The sequence below is a fragment of the Puntigrus tetrazona genome, chromosome 14 (genome assembly GCF_018831695.1).
Source record: "Puntigrus tetrazona isolate hp1 chromosome 14, ASM1883169v1, whole genome shotgun sequence".
NCBI lineage: Eukaryota > Metazoa > Chordata > Actinopteri > Cypriniformes > Cyprinidae > Puntigrus > Puntigrus tetrazona.
The window spans coordinates 19,584,006-19,604,006 of NC_056712.1; the positions used below are offsets into that span (position 1 = coordinate 19,584,006).

The 20,001-nt window shown below is 39.5% G+C and overlaps 1 protein-coding gene across 3 annotated transcripts in view; it reads left to right on the plus strand.

Moving 5' to 3' along the window:
- The first annotated feature begins 203 nt into the window (after positions 1-203).
- Positions 204-20,001, plus strand: part of nr3c1 (nuclear receptor subfamily 3, group C, member 1 (glucocorticoid receptor)) — a 20,664-nt gene continuing 866 nt past the window's right edge. Inside the window, exons 1-9 of one of the 3 annotated variants that reach the window (XM_043256846.1) lie at positions 204-555; positions 1,933-3,020; positions 13,243-13,391; positions 14,623-14,739; positions 14,853-15,137; positions 16,362-16,506; positions 17,147-17,277; positions 17,381-17,538; positions 19,073-20,001. The exon at positions 19,073-20,001 is cut by the window's right edge and continues 866 nt beyond it. In XM_043256846.1, the coding sequence (XP_043112781.1) occupies positions 1,942-3,020; positions 13,243-13,391; positions 14,623-14,739; positions 14,853-15,137; positions 16,362-16,506; positions 17,147-17,277; positions 17,381-17,538; positions 19,073-19,225 (2,217 nt within the window). In that variant the 5' untranslated portion in view covers positions 204-555; positions 1,933-1,941 and the 3' untranslated portion in view covers positions 19,226-20,001. Of the gene's footprint in view, positions 556-637; positions 1,373-1,932; positions 3,021-13,242; positions 13,392-14,622; positions 14,740-14,852; positions 15,138-16,361; positions 16,507-17,146; positions 17,278-17,380; positions 17,539-19,072 lie in introns of those variants that run through there. The other 2 variants (XM_043256847.1, XM_043256849.1) reach the window with 2 other exon arrangements.

The following is a 20,001-nucleotide window of genomic DNA, read 5'->3' on the forward strand; positions in this document are numbered from 1 at the left end:
GAAAAAAGCAAGCAAATATTGCTTGAAATGTATCATTACTCATAATGTTCACTTTAGCTTGCAGTGATGTTTTGTTGTAAACGCGATTGTTGCGCTCGTGCGTGAATGAGAGAAAAGCAGACGGAAACGGAGGCGGTGCGGTTTGTTTCGTGGTGATATCACCGAGGTTGCTTACAATCACGTCGATGAAGTCGCTGTAACAACTCGGTGCTGCCGATAGGTCGCGCTGCGCGTTGTAAACAGGGTCGCCACGGATCTGTACTGTAATCTCCATTTTGAATGTTTTTATGGTTTGGGGTTTTTTAACGGCACGCCTCTTTTCTCATGGCCGAGGACGAGTAAATTGCCTGGATCGCCCAGACGCCGTTATGAGCACGGACTGAAACGAGCCGCGGTCTTCTCGCGCAGCTTGCGGTCCGTCCCGCGCTTCCGAAACGACCTCGGACTGCGGCGAAAGGCTCCGGTGCTGTTGCTAATCGCTAGCAAGCGCGCGCGTCCGAGCAAAACAATGTCAGAGGAAGCGACGAATCATAACGGGGACGTAAGTATCACAAGGTACGTGCGCTGTTTTGACCTTCGGAGCGAGTTTTTGGCGTCAGCCGTGCGAATATCGACGCCGATAGCGTTAAAAGTGTGGCGGCTAGCTGGAGAGCAGCAACTCGTTTCTGCGCTCACGCGAGTTGTTTTTCGCGCTTTGAGTCGTTTCTTGCCTCGCCGCTAGGCCGATTCGCGCGCTTTGGCTGTTCCGTGGCTATTAGGAGTTATTTGAGGGTTTATGCTCTAAATGTGAAATTGATTGGCTCGTCTTTCTGTGGATTAACAGTAGGACCAGAAACTAGGCCTCGCTGCGCGTCACCGATACGCGCTCGCGCCGCGCTTCTGCCGCGAGCGCGCAAGAGACTTCCACTTTTGTTTTTTTTTATCCGTTGTTTTAATATGAGTCGAGGGACGCGAGAAGCAGCAAATCCTCGTGGATTTAACCTCGTGAATTAGCGTTTGCGACGTTGGAGAGTAAGCCGTTTTCGCGAGGCGGTTATTAAAACGTCAACTTCAGTCGCGCGTGCGCATGCTAATAAGCGCCTGACATGTTTAGCTAACGGTCTTTCGCGATTTTAATGCATTTAAATACACACAACTCATCCAAAGTTACGAGACGAACGTAAAACGCATACTTTATGTCAAATATAATGTGACGTGCGTGCAAACAGTGCACGTGTATATCAAAAAAACTTAGTTGAGATTGATATTTATTTTATCTGGATTGTTTTTGTTGGTTTGTTTACGTTTTTAGTGGCTGTTGGGGCAGATACCCGTTTTTTGTGCAAACAGCAATTACGTTTTTTTTAGAATCAGAATCAAAATTATTACCAAGGTACGTACAAGGAAGTTGTCTTGGCAAAACTTGCAGTGCAATAAAAACAACAAAACAAAGTAATAAAATAATTGTTCGCATGCCTTTATTATTTTTGCTTGTATGTACATATGCATGCACCATGTTACGGAATAAATCGGCTTTCCATCGGTTTGTTAGATAGGACAATATTTGGCCAAGATACGACTATTTGAAAATATTGAATCTGAGGGTGCAAAAAATCCAAATACTGCCTTTAAAGTTGTCCAAATGAAGTCCTTAGCGATGCATATTACTAATAAGAAATTCAGTTTTGATGTTTTTACAGTATGAAATATATACAGTGTGAATGTCTTCATGGAGTGCATTTTTAACTGTTGCTACAAACATACCTGTACAACTTAAAAATAATTATATAAGTTGTATGTATACATATGTAATTATTTTTCTTAAGCAAGAAACCACGGTGTAGTTTGTCTGCATACTTACTGCACTTAATAATTGATTTTCTTTCAGTAAACTAGGTTTTTCAGTGATGCTATTCACAGAAACTACAATCGTTTTGTTCTGTTTTGCCACAGTAATGAAAGATGGATCAAGGAGGACTCAAGAACGGCGCCAAGAGAGATGATCATTTGAACACACTGGATTACAGCAACAGCCCAGTCGAGGGAATTTTACGAAGTGGAATACAAAGCGCCATGTCCGTCGCGCCCACCTCGCTGGTTCCTCAGCCCAGTCCACTGATGCAGCCGGTTTCCGGGGACCTTCCCAATGGCCTGAGCAACTCGCCCACTCTGGAGGTGCACACCACCTCCATGTCCTCCACCCTTGGCTTGTTCGGCGAAGATCCAGAGCTCAAAGTGGTTGGGAAGGAGCAGAGGTCTCAGCAACACCAGACCCTGGGAGCTTTCACTTTGGGAGACAGCTTCTCTGGTCTGGAGGCCAGCATCGCGGACCTCAACAGCGCCTCCCCTTCGGTGGACTCCCTGATCGGTGGAGTCGACCCCAATCTCTTTCATTTAAAAACAGAGGACTTTTCACCCATGGATAAAGGCGATATGGACCTTGACCAAGATTCCTTCGGGCCCATCGGGAAAGATGTTGACGTCGGCAATCATAAGCTCTTTAGTGACAACACTCTTGACCTCCTGCAGGACTTCGAGTTGGACGGATCTCCTTCCGATTTCTACGTGACGGATGACGCCTTCCTCTCCACCATAGGCGAAGATGCTCTGCTCGGAGAGCTGCCGACTAATACGGAGAGGGACTCGAAGGCTGCGGTCAATGGCTCGACCGCCGCTTCCAGCCCCTCCAGCGTCAGCACGGCCTCCACCAGCTTGCCCGCCGTGAAGGTGGAGAAGGACTCCATAATCCAGCTGTGCACTCCTGGGGTCATCAAACAGGAGAACAACGGTGGGACTAACTACTGTCAGGCGAGTCTGCACAGCACGCCCATTAACATTTGCGGTGTCACCACATCGAGTGGACAGAGCTTCCTGTTTGGGACCGGCCCTTCCGCAGCTGCTGTCGGTCAGCAGAAAGATCAGAAGCCCATCTTTAACCTGTACACCCCCGTGACCTCTTCGGAAGGCGGCTGGGGCAGGGGCCAGGGCTTTGGGAACGCCGGCGAATGCTTTTCTAAAAACTACGCAAGCCCATATGCCAGGTAAGTCAAGAAAGCCGGTCTGTTCTTGAGGATGAAGGCGATTAATGAAAGGTTCAGTTTTTGTAAATGAGGCCTGGAAAAATGAAACATCAAATCTTAAGAAATGCACGGGAAAGCTATAAATCTGTCATGTTGTTCTGAGACCTAAAACTCCTTTGAATGGAATCTCGAATATTTTTTCACCTTCATTTTTAGAATTCCGGTAAAAATTCCAGCTATCGCTATCGATCTCAGTGGCATTTTTGTGTTGTTTATATTCATTCAATAGTTTTATTCATATTTCAGGATGTCCTTTTGAAATGTTCAGTTTTTGTTTATTTTGGAATCAGTTTTAATTTAGATTTTAATGCTGGTTGAAAGCATATCACTAACGTGATTTTTAAATGTATTTATATCAACTGTGGAAGATGTAGGACCATAAAATGTTCGTCCAATCGTATCTCTCGGCCCGAGGGCTCTGATAGGCTGTCATACCTGTCTGTCGACATATGTTTGGACACATGATAAATAAGACACGCACTTTTCGTTATTGACTTTGTAATGGCTTTGGAGAGTGTTTTGCAGGGAGGGTGAAATCTTACGCTTTCAAAGCTCTCTTGCTCTTCGAAACCGCTAATTTTTAGCAGCTATTATTTGCTTTTTAGGTTTTTTTTAGTGCTTCGACTTTAACGCGTTTCAGTTTCGTTTCATTAAAAACAGTTTTTAGTAGATTTAGCTGTAGTTATTACAATTATGACCGTTTTAGCATAGTGCGTTTTAGCATTAGCATTTGGTAAAAACTCCTTTTTAAAAAGTGTTTTTGTTTATTATAATTTTATCATTAGACTAAAACACTTAGATGTGTTGTAAGTCTTATACTATAATATTGATCTTTTATATTATAAAGTTATATTTATTATAGTGACATTTCCTTCTTGCACTCCATGTTGCACTTTACTTTTGCTGCAAAAAAACAGGACTTAATAGAAATTTAATATTAAAAAATATAGTTTAATAAAATTATTCTTAAGTAGTATTATTTAGTTAATCGTTTAGTTGATTAATGGGTAAATTAGCTAATAGATTAGGCTAATCGAAATAAAAGTAGTTCTTCTAGAGCAGCTATCTCAAACATAAATCAGATTTTGGCACAAAATGTAGTTCTTATTGAAGAGAAAAGGAATGCACGAGATAAGAGTTAAAATGGCAAGCATGTCTTTTCTGGGAATAATCATGCCATGCATTTCCTCCAGTAAGGAACAAGCAGGAAATGGAGGTCAGACCAGACAAAATCAGCTTTTTAAAGACAGCACTGCACCCTAAATTAGCCTAAAATGACTGCGTCGCACCATTATAGATTTGTTACAGTGCTAAATTACTTGAGAATATTGAAAGAATACAATATCGGAGCATTCAGACAGTACCGCACCATTTCCCTCCTCGCGTTCGTGTTCCGTCATGTTTTTCCTGATACCTCTTTGTCACCTGTTTGCAAACCCCGACTTGCGTGAGCAGAAATAGCAATCGCTCCGAGGGCATGACAGCAAGCTAAAAGAGTTAAAATATCTGTGAAAGTAATCTGTTAATGTGTTTCTTTTGTTACTGTACAAACGGTCTTGTGTTTACCGTAAGACAAGGGAGTCTGCTCGTGAAGGAGTTATGTAAGTCACACACGTATCTGACGATCTCCACGGAGCAGGTCTTTGCAACCCGACCTGAAACCTGCTCATCGCTTGATGGATTGTTAATGACGTGTCAGGCGCACAGGCTTTGAGGAAGTGTCTGCATATTTGTCATGTGAACGGGCCACTGGCGACACACCCACCCTAGTTCAGCCTTTGCTAGATGCTTAAAATAAACACAAGATTGTTTTTCTAATGTCGTCGGAGTCGTCGGGTTCAGATCAAATGCCAGTGTCCTCAGTGCTTGTTTCGGTAATCAGAGCACTGATAACGTTACGCTATCTTATTTAAAGTCTGCAAGACATTGGAATCAGCCTTTAATTTCTTCTTCAACTTTATTGTGATCAATTCGTTAGTTCACATCCTTTTCAAATGAACTTGATGTTCAAATGTGGTATATATAATATAATAATATTATCTAATATTTATTTTTTAATCTTTTAATTTATATATATATATATATATATATATATATATATATATATATATATATATATATATATATATATATATATATATATATATATATATATATATATATATATAAGATAAAAAAAAATATATATATATATATATGTGTATATATATAAATATATATATGTATATATATGTATATATGTGTATGTATATACGTATATATATATATATATATATATATATATATATATATATATATATATATATATATATATATATATGTGTGTGTATATATATATATATATATATATATATATATATATATATATATATATATATATATATACACACATATATATATATATATGTATGTATATGTATGTATATTATATGTGTATATATGTATATTATATATAGACGTATACAAACACTCCTTTTTTTATACCAATAAATATTGTATAGTGGATATTTATTAATATTGCAGTATTATTAATACCATGATATTATTTTAGAATTGTTTTAGACTATTATTATATGTAAGGAAGCCATTCTAAAATCTTGGCAATAGTTTGTGTTGTTCTTGTTAGCCAAAACTAAAACTTAAGAATCATTTTCATTAATTGAAATAAAGCTAAAATATAACATTCAAACTTAAAAAAAAAAACATGCACAATATGCACATGCAAAAAAAAAAAAAAAACCCATAAAAACATTTGTGCAAATGAATAAAATTACCTAAACTAAAACTGAAATCGAAAGGAATTAAAGCTAAATAGAAATAATTGCACACTAAAAACTAAACACTAATACAAATGGCGAAAGCACATAACAATGACAAAAATCTTAAAAATGAAGAGTGAACATGAAGGCGTTTGGTAAATGTGAATAAAAACTGATAGCACTAAAATAACACTGGCTCAGTCCTGCTCCACTTTCTCAACTGGAGGTCCCGCTTGGCTCCGACACACCTGCTTGTTTCCAGTGATCCTCAAGAACTTGATTAGCTGGTTCAGGTGTGTTTAATTAGGACTGGAGCTAAACTTTGCTGGAAATGGCCCTCCTGGGGCAAGATTGGACACAAAAATAGCAAACAACTGTATAAGAAGAGACCCTGAGATGCTCTCAGGGGCGATCTTGACCTTCAGCCTCCACGTTCTGCATCTGGCTCCGTTTGTGGCAACACTCACTTTTTCCACAATCCAATCAATTCCTGATGGACAAAGCCGTTTCTTTCTCTCGTCCTGTTTGACTCAAACATTCGTCGCACGGATTTGAAATACTCTAAGCGACGCGTGGGTCTGCCAGACACATCGGAGGATTTACGGCTTCTCTACGTAGCCCGATAACTTGAAAGCGCACCGTAAAATCATGTAAATAGCTAGTGGTTCTGGATAGAAAACAGTCAGTTGGAGGATCAGTCGCCGAGAGCGGGAACAGATGGCGAAACACAAGAGAGGTTTCATCTTTAATTTACATGTGGGTTCAATTATCAGGCCTTTGTGGTCTGCAGGTTTTGAGTGGGAGTCTTGGTTGTTTGCGACTGCGTCCCAAACCTGTGTGACATTTAGTGGCTTGCAGCCAGCTTAGACAGGAGCTGTCTCTCTCTCGCTCTCTCTTTGTTTGCCTGTCTCTCTCTCTCTGTCAGATGCACGCGATGCGGTAAACTTTGGTTGGTATCAGGTCAGTGGCGCCAGATTTCTCACGCAAGCTTAAATCGGTTCACACCCCTTTTGTTACGTGGCGTGCTTTTTTTGTTTTTCTATCTCTTCTCCTGCGTGACTCTCTCCATCGTGAATGAGGATCTAATTGAGCCAAACCCTTTTGATATGTAGTGACTCAGAAATTCTTCCTGAAAGCTTTGCTCGTTTCTTGGCTTTATATGAGTCAACATGGACAGCTCTTAGGCAGCTGTGAATAAGTAGCTTGTTTTCTCTTTCTCCTCCTAGTCTCTCCTCCCTCCAGCACACACCCACCGAGTATTTTTAACTCTGCATAACCAGTCCCACAATGAGGACCTTTGGATGAGGGAAATATAGGTTTTCTGAGAAAGAAGAAAAATGTCCAGAGGCTGATCTTTGAGATGTATGGAGACTGTCGCTCTAAATGTGTACAAAAACAGACTGCATTCATTTAAAGCAAACACACGGTTGCTTTTACTTCTTTCTGCCAGATGCAGTTTGCTTGGATGACACTTGTAGCTGAGCATAGAGACTCCTTTCCAGATGCCATTAGAAAATAACACAGTCTGTACTTTACCCAGAGCATTGCGTTTATGATCGGGTTTGGTATCAGTTGAGTGATTGTAAAAACAACCACTATGTAATAATATGACTGATTAAAAAAGGCATTAACGGTATAATATATATATATATATATATATATATATATATATATATTTAAAGCAATTAGCAAATTAGCATTTCAGAATGATTTCTGAAGGATCATGTGATACTGAAAACTTGAGTAGTGATGCTGAAAATTCAGCTTTGACCACAGTAATGAATTACAGTTAAATATGTTTTAAAAAAATGTATTTTACATGTTTTTTATGGTTTTATTCCCTGTATGGACAAGGCGATACAGCTTTGTAATTTGTACTGAAGTTTGGCCATCTTACATTAATTGGGTCTCTTAAACCTTTAATAAGATGTTCGGTCTCTTTAATACTGGTGAATATTTCCTGCTTTAACATTACATAACTTAATACATAAACGAGGTATGGTATGTAACTGTATTAGCAGTAAAGTAAAAAAAATTAATAGCTCAGTCCCCTAAACCCCGAATAGTCAATGCTGCAGTCCAGATGTGCTAAGAAATACAACATAGTAACAGCATTGAATGGTTTCTGTTACCAAAAACCAACTTTCCAGACCTCTACACTGGAAGCTGTTTGAGTTACTGGGAAGCTGTTTCACAGCATAACGGCTTTAGGAATATCAGACTGATTAGTCATTGTGTATATTTGACACAGCGGACAACCTAGGTTTAACTACAGCCATTAAAGAGGGCAGTCTCTCTCTCTCTCTCTCTCTGGTGTTTTCTTCTCTCTTGCGTTCTCACTCTCTCACTGTCTCGGTTCGGTTCCCGTAGAGCAGAAATCTTGCCAGTCAGCAGAAGTGGATAATGGATGTAAATCACCTCTGTGTTATAAGTGCTTTAGCACACAGAGATCAAGCCGACTGAAACGCTCCGAGTGCCATTGGTTTGACCTACTTTCTCTTTTGCATCACAGCTGGGCCGAGCGGAGATTACCCTGCATCTATATCCTGCAGGCCGCCAGCGGCGCGATAAAACTAAACACCTCCGTCATAGTCAACGAGTCTATACTGAGTCTATACTGAGTCTATACAGTCTATACCGCATGCATGCAGAGTCCTGAATGACAAACTACAGCATAATGAACAAACAAGGCTGGGCAGTATGGCTAAAAATGATTACAATAAAATGTTTCATTTCAGTAATACATTTCAAATCTGTATTAAAGGCAGATTTTTGTGAAACTTAGTTGTGGTTTTAAAGCAGTCTAAGAATGTATTGTGTATCTCCTGCATTATTTGAAGTGCAAGCTGCAATATTAATAGTAATGCATTTGTTTTTCTCTTAGAAATGAACGTTTGACAGTAGCTTGAGTTTGAATGCAGATGCTAGTTTATGTTTATTAACAAAAGCAGTAACATCAGTAAGTTTTAGCACTAATAACTACGATTATGATATATGATGTGCTGCTTACGAAACAGTTAGGTAGTTGTTATGTTTAGGTATGGGGTAGGATTAGGGATTTGGAATAATGTCATGTAGAGTAAGGCATTAGCGTGTGCTTAATTGCTATTAATAAATGGCTAATATTCTAGCAGTATGCATGCTAAGCAACTAGTTAAGTGACCCTAAAATAAAGCGTTACTGTAAATTTTAACAACCTCATTTTTATATGATGAAATCCTGACTGTTGGCGTTTTATTAAATTTAATCATTGGTATTCCAGCGCTCTCGTAGCACCTCGATGTAATTAGTAAATTCGAGGTAATTGTATGAAAGACTGTCACGTTGCGGTGTGGGAAGGAGCGCACGAAGATGACAGATGACAATAAACAGTCTTTTAATAGATACACAGTAAGGCAAATCCAGACAGAAGGGTAGCAACCGCACGAATACATCGAACTTACACTGAACAGAATCCAACTTACGAATGGGAGGTAATTACATTAAATGGTGAGACGCACCTGAACATAAATACAGTCAAACGAGGGGCAGAAACTCTCACAAGAGCACATGGGGAATGAAAACACACAAAACAGCCCGGGGTGTGACAAAGACAGCAGCATGCACGCATTAAGTCAAGTCAAGTGGCTTTTTATTGTCATTTCAACTACATATAGCTGTGAAATGAGACAACGTTTCTCCTGGACCTGGTGCTGCATGAAGTCACATAAGTTATGTAATAATACTTGTATGTATGTAATGTATTACATGAAGTCACATAAGTATAAATGCATTAATGTTTAATCACAAATAAACCTCAGTACATTTAATACTGAGGTCTACAGTGTCTACATGAATCATATAATGAAGTTTGATATGACTATCCCACGTTTCTGGTAGTGCAGTTGGTGTTGCCACAGTAAGTCGTGTGTAGACTGAAAAGGCTGTGTTGTTGTGCTCAGTCATCGGTCACTGAGTCACTGTGATCTTTGGTGAATTCCAGTGCTTCACACATCACTGTTTAGTGCTTGCGTGACTGAGATTTATCAGCGAGTAGACGCGGTTTGTGCTGCTCTGCCATTTGTGTTGTGCGGTTCAGATGAGCAGCGCCGTTTCGTTCTGCTTTTAGTGCATAGACGTTATACTGAGCACATAAACGGCTTCGAATGATGGCTCGCGGTGCGCTCAGGATACCTGCCTGAACCCAGCGCCGTCTTCATTGAGGAGAATGCAGATAATGTAGCCTAACTGTATTTCGGGTTGAGCAAACCGGTGTGGTTAGACTGGTTGCAAAGTAAATGTGACCCACATTGTAGTGTTTTACAAACGTGAGTCATCCGCGCAAAATGAAAAGACAGAGCTTCTCGTATTGTGATTATGTATTTATGGAGCAATTACTATTTTATTTGAAGAATTCTTGTTTAAATTGCGGTGTGTTTGTATTGATTCATAAGGTTGTGTATTATGGCGAGGCTTTGAGAAAATATATATATATATATCTGACGCAGCGATGGCATGCTCAACTTCCTCTTTCTGTTTTCATGCGTTTCTCCTCAGGGTAAGCACTATTTCCTTTTTTTTTTTTTTTTTTTTATTGCTGCCCTTGCTCTCCGATCCTGGGAGAATGAAGACTTCAGCCACAAATGAGGCATTTCTAGCAAATAGATCACGATTAAAACCCACAACCTTCGGCACAATGGCATTATGTGTTATTAAAGGTGTAAAGGAGCTATTGCAAACAAGTAGACTAATCCAGAATCTGACAACTAAAAGGCTGTCTTGTAACCGAATGAGAGATATTCAGCCTTCTGTGATCAATAGATCTAAGATCTGGGATCGATGCATCGCTAGCAGATGGGTATTGAATTTGGAGGAAGTCACATGCTTTTGTGGCCTTCAAATGCAGTCTATAAATAAGTGAACAGAAGATGGAGAGAGTAGAATTTAAGCCGCAAATCTCTTAGTTTCCAATCTCAAAATCCTCTTCGTCATTACAAGGTTGTGCTGATTTATATTTAGGACCTGCAGCAACGTGGTTTGGCCACTGGGGCGCTGTAGAGCAAGACTGCGATTAAGCCCTGGGCTGAAAACCAAAAGAAGACATGCAAATGACGTAGAGAGTAGGGTTTAGATGACTATTTAATATGCTTTCCTAAATAAGAAAATAAACACGAATCAAAAATGCCTCCGAGCCTGTGCATCTCTCGGGTAGGCTAATAGTGAAACTGTTTTAAAGTTCCCTTTTTTTTCACTAACCGAGGAGTTGTTAAATCCTTTGTAAGAAGTCAAGTTGATGTTACAAAGTAACATTATCATAGTAGCACTAGTAATATTAGCGCATATATTAATGTGTGCATCTCTGAGGGAGAGAGAGAGCATGTGCTTTCTGTATGTTTTAAAACATAATTTTGTGGCAAAACATGGAATTGAGCTGTCGTTTTTAGCATATTGATTATCAGATTTAATTGTTAGGCCGGCTATTTTGCTGTAGCAAGCAAAGACATGCATATATATCTATGGTTTTGAAATAATACAAACCATCTGGTGAAGTGATATGGTAGTGTAATGCGGTCAAGAGCTGCCCGGAACTACTTTTGCCGTGTAGTCCCCTGAAAATAATTGCACGCCTAAGAACATTCGTCAGATTCAAGCATTCAATGACCCCGTAGTGTAACATTAGAATAATCGGTTTTCAAAATAATCGTTTGATGCAGCTAGGTATGGGTGGTAATTATTGCAATATCATTTTCTTCAATTTTACAAGCAGACCTGAGAAAACTTGGATTCATGTTGGTCTGAATGAAAATGCAAATTCATTCTTTGCCACTAGGTACCGCATTGGAGCGTTAAAAGCTAAAGTACTGCTTTAATGAAATTGACCAATCACTGGGGGTTTGGGAAATAATTCATAGTTGAACGAATCGTTTGGGAGTCATGGAACAAATAAAGTAATATCAAAATAAATGCATGTTTTTTGACCTTGCATCCATGCCAACCTGTTATTGTGGACTCCCCAAATTGAAATATTAACCTTTCTTTACCCATAATAGGGGCGCTTTCGTATTATCGGGCAACACAAACCCGTTTCTTGAAATAATGTCACTCATTAGAGCATGCAGAAACAAAAAAATAATTATTATTTTGTTATGGATAAGTGAATGGTCAGGTGTCTACAACTTGAATTTTGGAGCAAACAAAATTATCAAAGTATCCAAAAATATTGTGATGGTTTCGTGGCTATACCGTTTAGCCCTGTTCTTCACCGCTCTATTCTTGCATTATCCCATCATTTGCCATTCGTCGGTCACAGGTGGTGGTGTTTGACACAGCTGTTCTGTTTTCTGATGCATGTTGTTCGCTCACTTGATAGAGCAGGGCTCTGGTAATCCCAGGGCCACATTTGGCCTGCGGGCCAACGGTTGAAAAGCCCTGACAGACAATTATGGCTAAAACTATTATTAAAATGTTTTCTAGGTGATAGGGATCAAGCTGAGCATGCAGGGTATGACACGATGCTATTAAAATTTCCCAGCGTGCATGCACATGCTTCTTTTACAGCTTTGAATAAAACAAATACAAATGTTTTTGTTTTAAAGAGCAGTAAAAAGCATGCCTCGGCGATAAGCGCTAGATGATCGTGTACCTTTACACATTGCCTAACCGTGTAGGATGTCTAGGCATATCAATAAAATAGCACAAATGACAGGTATCTCGTTCAGTTAGTTATTTAAAACTCGATGGACGCAAACCAAGAGATAAGTATTGATAAGAAAGCAATAAATCAGGCGTCCGAGCAAAAACAACTTCACATTTTGTAACACGCGAGTCAAAACGCTAGATAAAACTAATATCTTGCAGACCGAGGGGTTCGTTTTGTGCACGCCGAGACCTGCCATGTTTAGACGAGTTTTCACGTCGCTTCTTGTTTCTTTGTTTCCCTCGCATGTGGATACAGTGCAGCCGACAGTCATGCAAATGGGTTTGCTTTTGTGCCAGTGTCACAGAAAAACCGTCCATGCGCTCATAGCCTGTATTGTTTCCTCTAAAATCTAGGCCGAAAATCATATTGATAGCACAGCTCTTTGTTTAGCATTTGCTGTCTGTTAATAGACGGAAACACGTTCGTGCAGCCTAAAGAGGATATGCAACTGTCCTCTCCTCCTTTTCGCTCCGCTTCACTTGATTTGCATGCATCTGCTACACCGTTGAAGCCCTACTCGTATATTGTCTACTCGTAGTCTTTCTCTCAAGCTGAATGCATGTGTAGGCGTACGCAAATGTGTATCCAGTGTGGAGGTGGAGCAGGGCTAAACGTTTAGGCTACGTTCAGCCGTCGCCCCCTGGTGGCCGATCTCACGTCCTCATGCGTTACTTAAGTTATCAAAAAGGGTTAGTTGTTGCCTTTCCTGCTGAACAGTGTTGATTTCCTTATTCTGTGTTTTCAGACCTGAAGACAGCACTGCCACATCCCCGGCTGGCGGGAAGTCCGGCACGCACAAGAGCTGTCTCGTGTGCTCAGATGAAGCTTCAGGCTGCCATTACGGAGTCCTCACCTGCGGAAGCTGTAAAGTCTTCTTTAAGAGAGCAGTGGAAGGTGAGGAAATCCTGAGTGCTTTATTCTGTTTTATATCTATGGCCTTTGCTGCATTAAGCGTGCTTTGCTTTTTTTTGAAACGTTTTAGTGGGTCCTTCTGTGTCAACTCAACCAGAGGTGACTTGTGCAGATGCATCATGAATGCATATTTGCTGAGTAATCTGCTGAAATCGGTTATATTTAACAGTACGGACATGCAGCTGTCAGACTTAAGGTCCCCATTTCTCTGGGAACGAGTGATGCCTTGGTATAGAAGATGAAAAAAAGTTTATTAAGAACTAGAATCTAAAGTCATACTGAGATGTCTTTAATACTTCTTGAGTTACAGGCATGCACTTTTTGGAAAAACAGTATTTATGGCTTGCAGACATGCGATTGTTTTGATCGAGGGAAACAAGACGTGTTATTCTTGTATGAATAGTGGTCCACATTGTTTTTGGCCACTGAAAATGTGTACAGTTTGGCAGTTTACTCCAATTATTTTGATCCCAGTATCTCTGGAACTGAACTGTGCCATGCCATGGCCTTAAAAATAAAGATGCCAAAAGGAAATGTCTAAAAGGGCATTAAGATACCTTTAATATTCCTTGAGTTACACAGACTTTTCTGCAGTTTTGAAAGCTCACTAACAGCATATAATGCAACAAGGATTGCCTAATAGATTGTATTAACACACCTACCGATCTCTGTTGCGATTTGGCTCTGAATTTCAGGTAAAAAGGTCATTTTGAACGCCCTCTGCAAAATAGAGGATTGTGTAAATCCACGACTCTTAATATTTTGGCTCTCATCGCTATACGTGTTTATCGTTCCTCAGAAAACAATAATGACGAAATCAAATCTTTGAGCCAGTAAAGCTTCCGCTGTTTGGCTGATTCGACCCTAGTTTATGCGTCATTTTAGAACGGGTTTATTTACCTCTGACCCGATCAGGTAGAGTTAGAGACACTTTCTTCCGCCGTGTTTTTACTTTCTCGCTGCAATGTCTATTTCAGACTCGTTCCGTGAGTCATTCGTCGGTCAAAATGCTTTTCATTCTGTGGGTGTTGAAATGCATCTCTGCCTGACAGAGGATGACAATATCACTCAAATGCAGACAGATAACAGGAAGTAGATTTTACAGCTAACTTGAGTGTATATATTTGAACTATATAAAAAATGGCAATTAAAAGCAATGCAGTGGTGTTGCTGAGACATCCTGTCTAATCCACACTATACTTGATTCTCACAGGGCAACACAATTACCTGTGCGCTGGACGAAATGATTGCATCATCGACAAAATCCGCCGGAAGAACTGCCCTGCCTGTCGTTACCGCAAATGCCTAATGGCAGGCATGAACCTAGAGGGTAACGCCAAATGTTGCATCCGTTACATAATTACACCAGTGTGTCCCCAGATGTCATATTAGATGTATAGCGAAACTCGAGTTCGAAAACTGACTCTAGCAAACTTTCCTCAGCCCGTAAAACCAAGAAGCGTCAAACCACCGGCAAGGTGATCCAGCAGCCGTCGATTCCAGAGCGCAGTCTTCCTCCGCTGCCCGAAATACAGGCGCTGGTGCACAAACCCATGCCTCAGGTGGTGCCCACCATGCTGTCGCTGCTAAAGGCCATCGAGCCGGACACCATCTACGCCGGGTACGACAGCACCATACCGGACACCTCCACCCGCCTCATGACCACTCTGAACAGGCTGGGCGGCCGGCAGGTCATCTCTGCGGTCAAATGGGCCAAAGCTCTGCCAGGTACAACTTGAGAACAGAAATGGAAATATGTATGGAATTGTATGCATTGCATGGGAATAAATATGTGGAAAGTCGTTTTGTTTTAAATTAACTAATCAAAAGTGAGTCATTGCATTTAAATCGTTGTATGGAGTAGTATCTGTAAATATTATATAAGCAGCAAAAGTTCATTTAAATGCGAATCCTGTTTACTACAAGCACGTATGGTATTCGCGGCAACCTGTCAAAATAAAAGTCTGGTTTAATTTGAAGTCGTTATACATTTCTCCCATGTCAAATCCCCTTTGCCAAAATAAGGCTTATTTTTTTATTAAATAAATGAAATTAAGGTTTTATGCCTTCAATAATTAAATACCGCTCGTTATTATTTGTTTGTATACATGCAGATGATAAGAAATGATGATAAAAAATAATTTTTGTTCGACTTAATAAACTGATGTGTGGCGTGTTTGTTTCACGATTTTAATTCATTAGACATTACTTTTGATTAATAAAATTGCATTTAACCGTTTAAAAAGGAGTTAAACATGCTAAACTGAAAAAAACAGAAAAAATAAAACAGAAGTTGGTAAAAATTTCATGGCACCCTAAATGCTTTGATTTGAATCGGTTGAAATGTTGCAATGGACCTATGCAGTAAGTTGAAACTGCGATTAGACAGAAGCTGTGATTCCCGTGTGGGTAGTATAATTTAACAAAGCTGAAGTCAGATCGTTCTGTTTTGCTTGAAATTTCAACATTTTTCATTTTAATGCTGCTGTCCGTAACTTTTGGCTCTTGCAGAAGAACATTGTAGCTATTTTTCAAAGCACAAACAAAGCCTTAATGTGTTTTCATGATTTATATTATTATATTATTTCATGATTTATATATTCATTTATTTTATTTATTTGGGATTTATTTTATAATTTCCATTTATTTATATATATATATATATATATATATATATATATATATATATATATATATATATATATATATATATATATATATAAATTATTTTTATTTTTTTTCAGTGGGCAGCAGTTTGACAGAGAAATAATATAAGGACACCTTATTTACAGTTTGTCTTCGATTTTGTAAAAATTAAATAAATATAGAAAATGTATTGTGAAATCAGTTTTGTGAATTATATTGCATCAAGAGTAAATCGTTGCATCCCTTCCTAAGATGTCTTTAAAAAGCCGTGTTAAAGATCTAGAACCTCTGTTTTGTGCTTCTTAGGTTTCCGGAACCTTCACCTGGATGATCAGATGACCCTCCTGCAGTGTTCCTGGCTGTTCCTCATGTCCTTCAGTCTAGGCTGGAGGTCGTACCAGCAGTGTAATGGAAACATGCTGTGTTTCGCACCAGACCTGGTCATCAATGAGTATGTATTTGATTTAACAGACTGCTTGCTTTATCATTACCTCTGGTAGTTTAAAGATACGTTCACACCATGGAAAACTATAAAGAAAGTAACAACTGTAAATTGTTTTAATAGTAGTTATAATTAAGTGAGAATAGTTTAAGCCACACTATAATTGGAATCATGTTTAGAAATATATATATATATATATATATATATATATATATATATATATATATATATATATATATATATATATATTTTTTTTTTTTTCGTCTGTTGAAAATGTCATCACACTCCAATGTAGATAATTTTTTTCTTCATCAGATTACTTCCTCAGCAATGGATGCTCTGCAGTGAATGGGTGCCGTCAGAATGAAAGTCCAAACAGCTGATAAAAACATCACAATAATCCACACCAGTCCATCGGTTATCATCTTATGAAGACAAAAGCTGTGTATTTGTAAGACATAAATCCATCATTAAGACTTCTGAATAAAATATGAGTCCATAGTAAGACTTCCTATGCACCATTTTGACGGCACCCATTCGTTGCAGAGCCTCCTTTGGTGAGAAAGTGATCTAATGCATCTTAGATGGATGGAACTATTCCTTGAAATGCCAGTAAAAGCCTGATAAAGCCTTGCGTGTCTGTCTGCAGAGAGAGAATGAGGTTGCCCTACATGACTGATCAGTGTGAACAGATGCTGAAGATCTCCAATGAGTTTGTGAGACTGCAAGTGTCCAACGAGGAGTACCTGTGCATGAAGGTCCTCCTGCTCCTGAGCACAGGTGACCTTCTCGAGAGGCCGTTAGCTGAGAATCCAGATGAGCGATTGCTTCAGTTTACAGTGGACCGTAACAAAACCTTTTGTGTGTTTTTGCGCTTTGTCAGTGCCGAAGGATGGGTTGAAGAGCCAGTCGGTGTTCGAGGAGCTACGGATGTCTTACATAAAAGAACTGGGCAAGGCCATCGTGAAGAGAGAGGAGAACTCCAGCAAGAACTGGCAACGATTCTATCAGCTGACTAAGCTACTGGACTCCATGCACGACGTAATGAAGCTTATCTTATATAACGCTCTTTGAAAGCTAAGGCTGATTCGGAGCGCTGTGCATAGGAAGCGTCTGTGTTCGTCGTGCTAATGCTCGCGAGACGCTATTCGACAATCGATCCCAAGAGATTTTTGCATGTTGCTAAGCTAATGATGCAGTGTGGGCTCACCGTATCAGGAACCGACGGCCTAAGCAGTTTCTGCAATCACTAGATGTTCACTACACGGTTATTGCGGCGATACGAATTCAGATCACGAATAATGTCCTCAAATTCATCAGCTTCCCTTTTTTATGGCCTTACACTCAGAATATAAGTGTAGAAAAGGAGTGAGCATAATTCTACAAAAGTCTACAAAAATAATATTTTATGATATCCGTGGCAGGTTTGCGAGGTTCTTCTGTTTTAAAGTAATTAAAGTGACTTTAAAAAGTAAAGAATTAAAATATTGCTTTGCTCGCTACAGATGTAACCCACTGCATTACGTTTTATGTAAAGCAGTGTGTTTTGTGTTTATTTTGGGCACCTTTGACACCATCGAGGGGACAGGTGTCGGTGAATAAATGAAAAAGTAATGTGTTACTGGAAAAAAAAGTAATAATTTATTGATATTATAAGTGCAAAGCATGGTAAAGAAACAGCGCTGCGTAAACTAGGTTTCCTGTTATAAAACACCTTTTTATAACGGCGTTCATAGTGCCTGTGAATGATGCTGCCTACTGAGGGAACTCACTAGATTTTGAAACGGAGCCGATGTCTCGCGTTTGTCTTTTTATTGCACGAATTATCGTTTTAGTTTGAAGTCGTAATTGATCATCCTAACTGGTCAGATTTGTCAACGTACCGTTTATCGTGCGTGTTAGTGTGACGAGAAAATAGTTGGGGGTCTGCAAGATTCGTTAAGCTGCATTTATTCGAACAAAGATGCGTACGTTTTATAATCACTTTACTGTTGCAAAGCATTTGAACATGTCTTAAGTGTCCCACGATCCTCCAGAAATCGTTCTAATAGGCTGATTTATTTGCTTCTCCCTATTTGATCAGTGCGCAGTTTAAAAGAGCAGCATTTATTCGAAACGAAAGCTTTTCCTAACAATCGGTTGAATGCATGCTTTCTGAATCAAATGAATTTCTATCCAAAGAAAGAGCCTTCGAATGGCGCTTTATTCTCATAATTCTAATATCAAAACAGTTCCTCGGCTTTTGCACAAAAAATGGGTAACACTTCATTTTAGAGTCTCTTAACTAGTTGCTTATTAGCATGCGCGTTACTAGTTAGTAGCACATACTATATGCCTTATTCTACATTTTCTACAACTACTAACGATTAATAAGCAGCAAATCGAGGGAGAAGTCGTAGATAATAGTGAATAATATATAACCTATGTTGTTAAAAGCGCTATATAAATAAAACCGATTGATTGATTGATAAGAGTAACCCAAAAATAACACGAACCGTGCCTCGCTCTACTCTCTGGATTCAGTCGAAAGCAAAAGAGCTTTCTGAACATTTCTAACCCCTCTGTGTCTCTCCAGATGGTGGGCGGACTCCTGAACTTCTGTTTCTACACCTTTGTGAATAAATCCCTCAGCGTGGAGTTCCCCGAAATGCTGGCGGAGATCATCAGCAACCAGTTACCAAAATTCAAAGCCGGGAGCGTCAAGTCGCTGCTCTTTCACCAGAAGTGAAGCTCCTCCCAGCAGCAGGACACCATGCCTTAAACGTCCGCCACCGTCCCCTCTCTCCCACTCCACCGGGACCGCAGAGGGAGGCGTGAGAGAGAGAGAGACTGTACACAACCCAGCACAGGACTCGATGACCGACCACGAAGGAAGAGACGGGTAATAAGAGGTTCCGGAACAAACTAACAAACGGCCGAACTGTTGAAAAGAGGGAGAGGTCATCCCATACATGTCGTCTCAGGTGTTTGACTCCCAGCATCAACCGTTATTAGAAGAAGAAAGCTAATCATCCGAGGTCACCTACTTTGTAGAGTTGCACACGTCTCTTATTTTTTATTTTTATTTTTCCGGAACAGACGCAGCACTTAACACAGTCCAGTACGTGCGGATTATATCTACTTTTTAACGACGATAACAGATCGAAATAATCATTTCAATAACAAGTAGAGATAACGGCTTCAGCTTGGTTCGAAACGAAATACGTTTTTTGTAAGACATCGTATCATATCACCGTTTTAAAACGACTCGTTAACGGAGTTAAATATATATATATACAGAAAAAGGGAAAATATGTGCCTTTTTATTTTTTATTTTGGCTTCTTTCCTTTTTTTTAAGCCGACCTGTCCGCACCAGACATCTGGCACTTCTTCTTCATAGTTGATTGTACTTTTATACCCACTTGCACTTGTAAGGTTAAAAACGGCCATTTTTTTGTTGTTGTTTTTGGGGGGCAGCTCTGTAATCATTAGCGTTAACTTCAGAAAAAAAGTGATCCTTATCA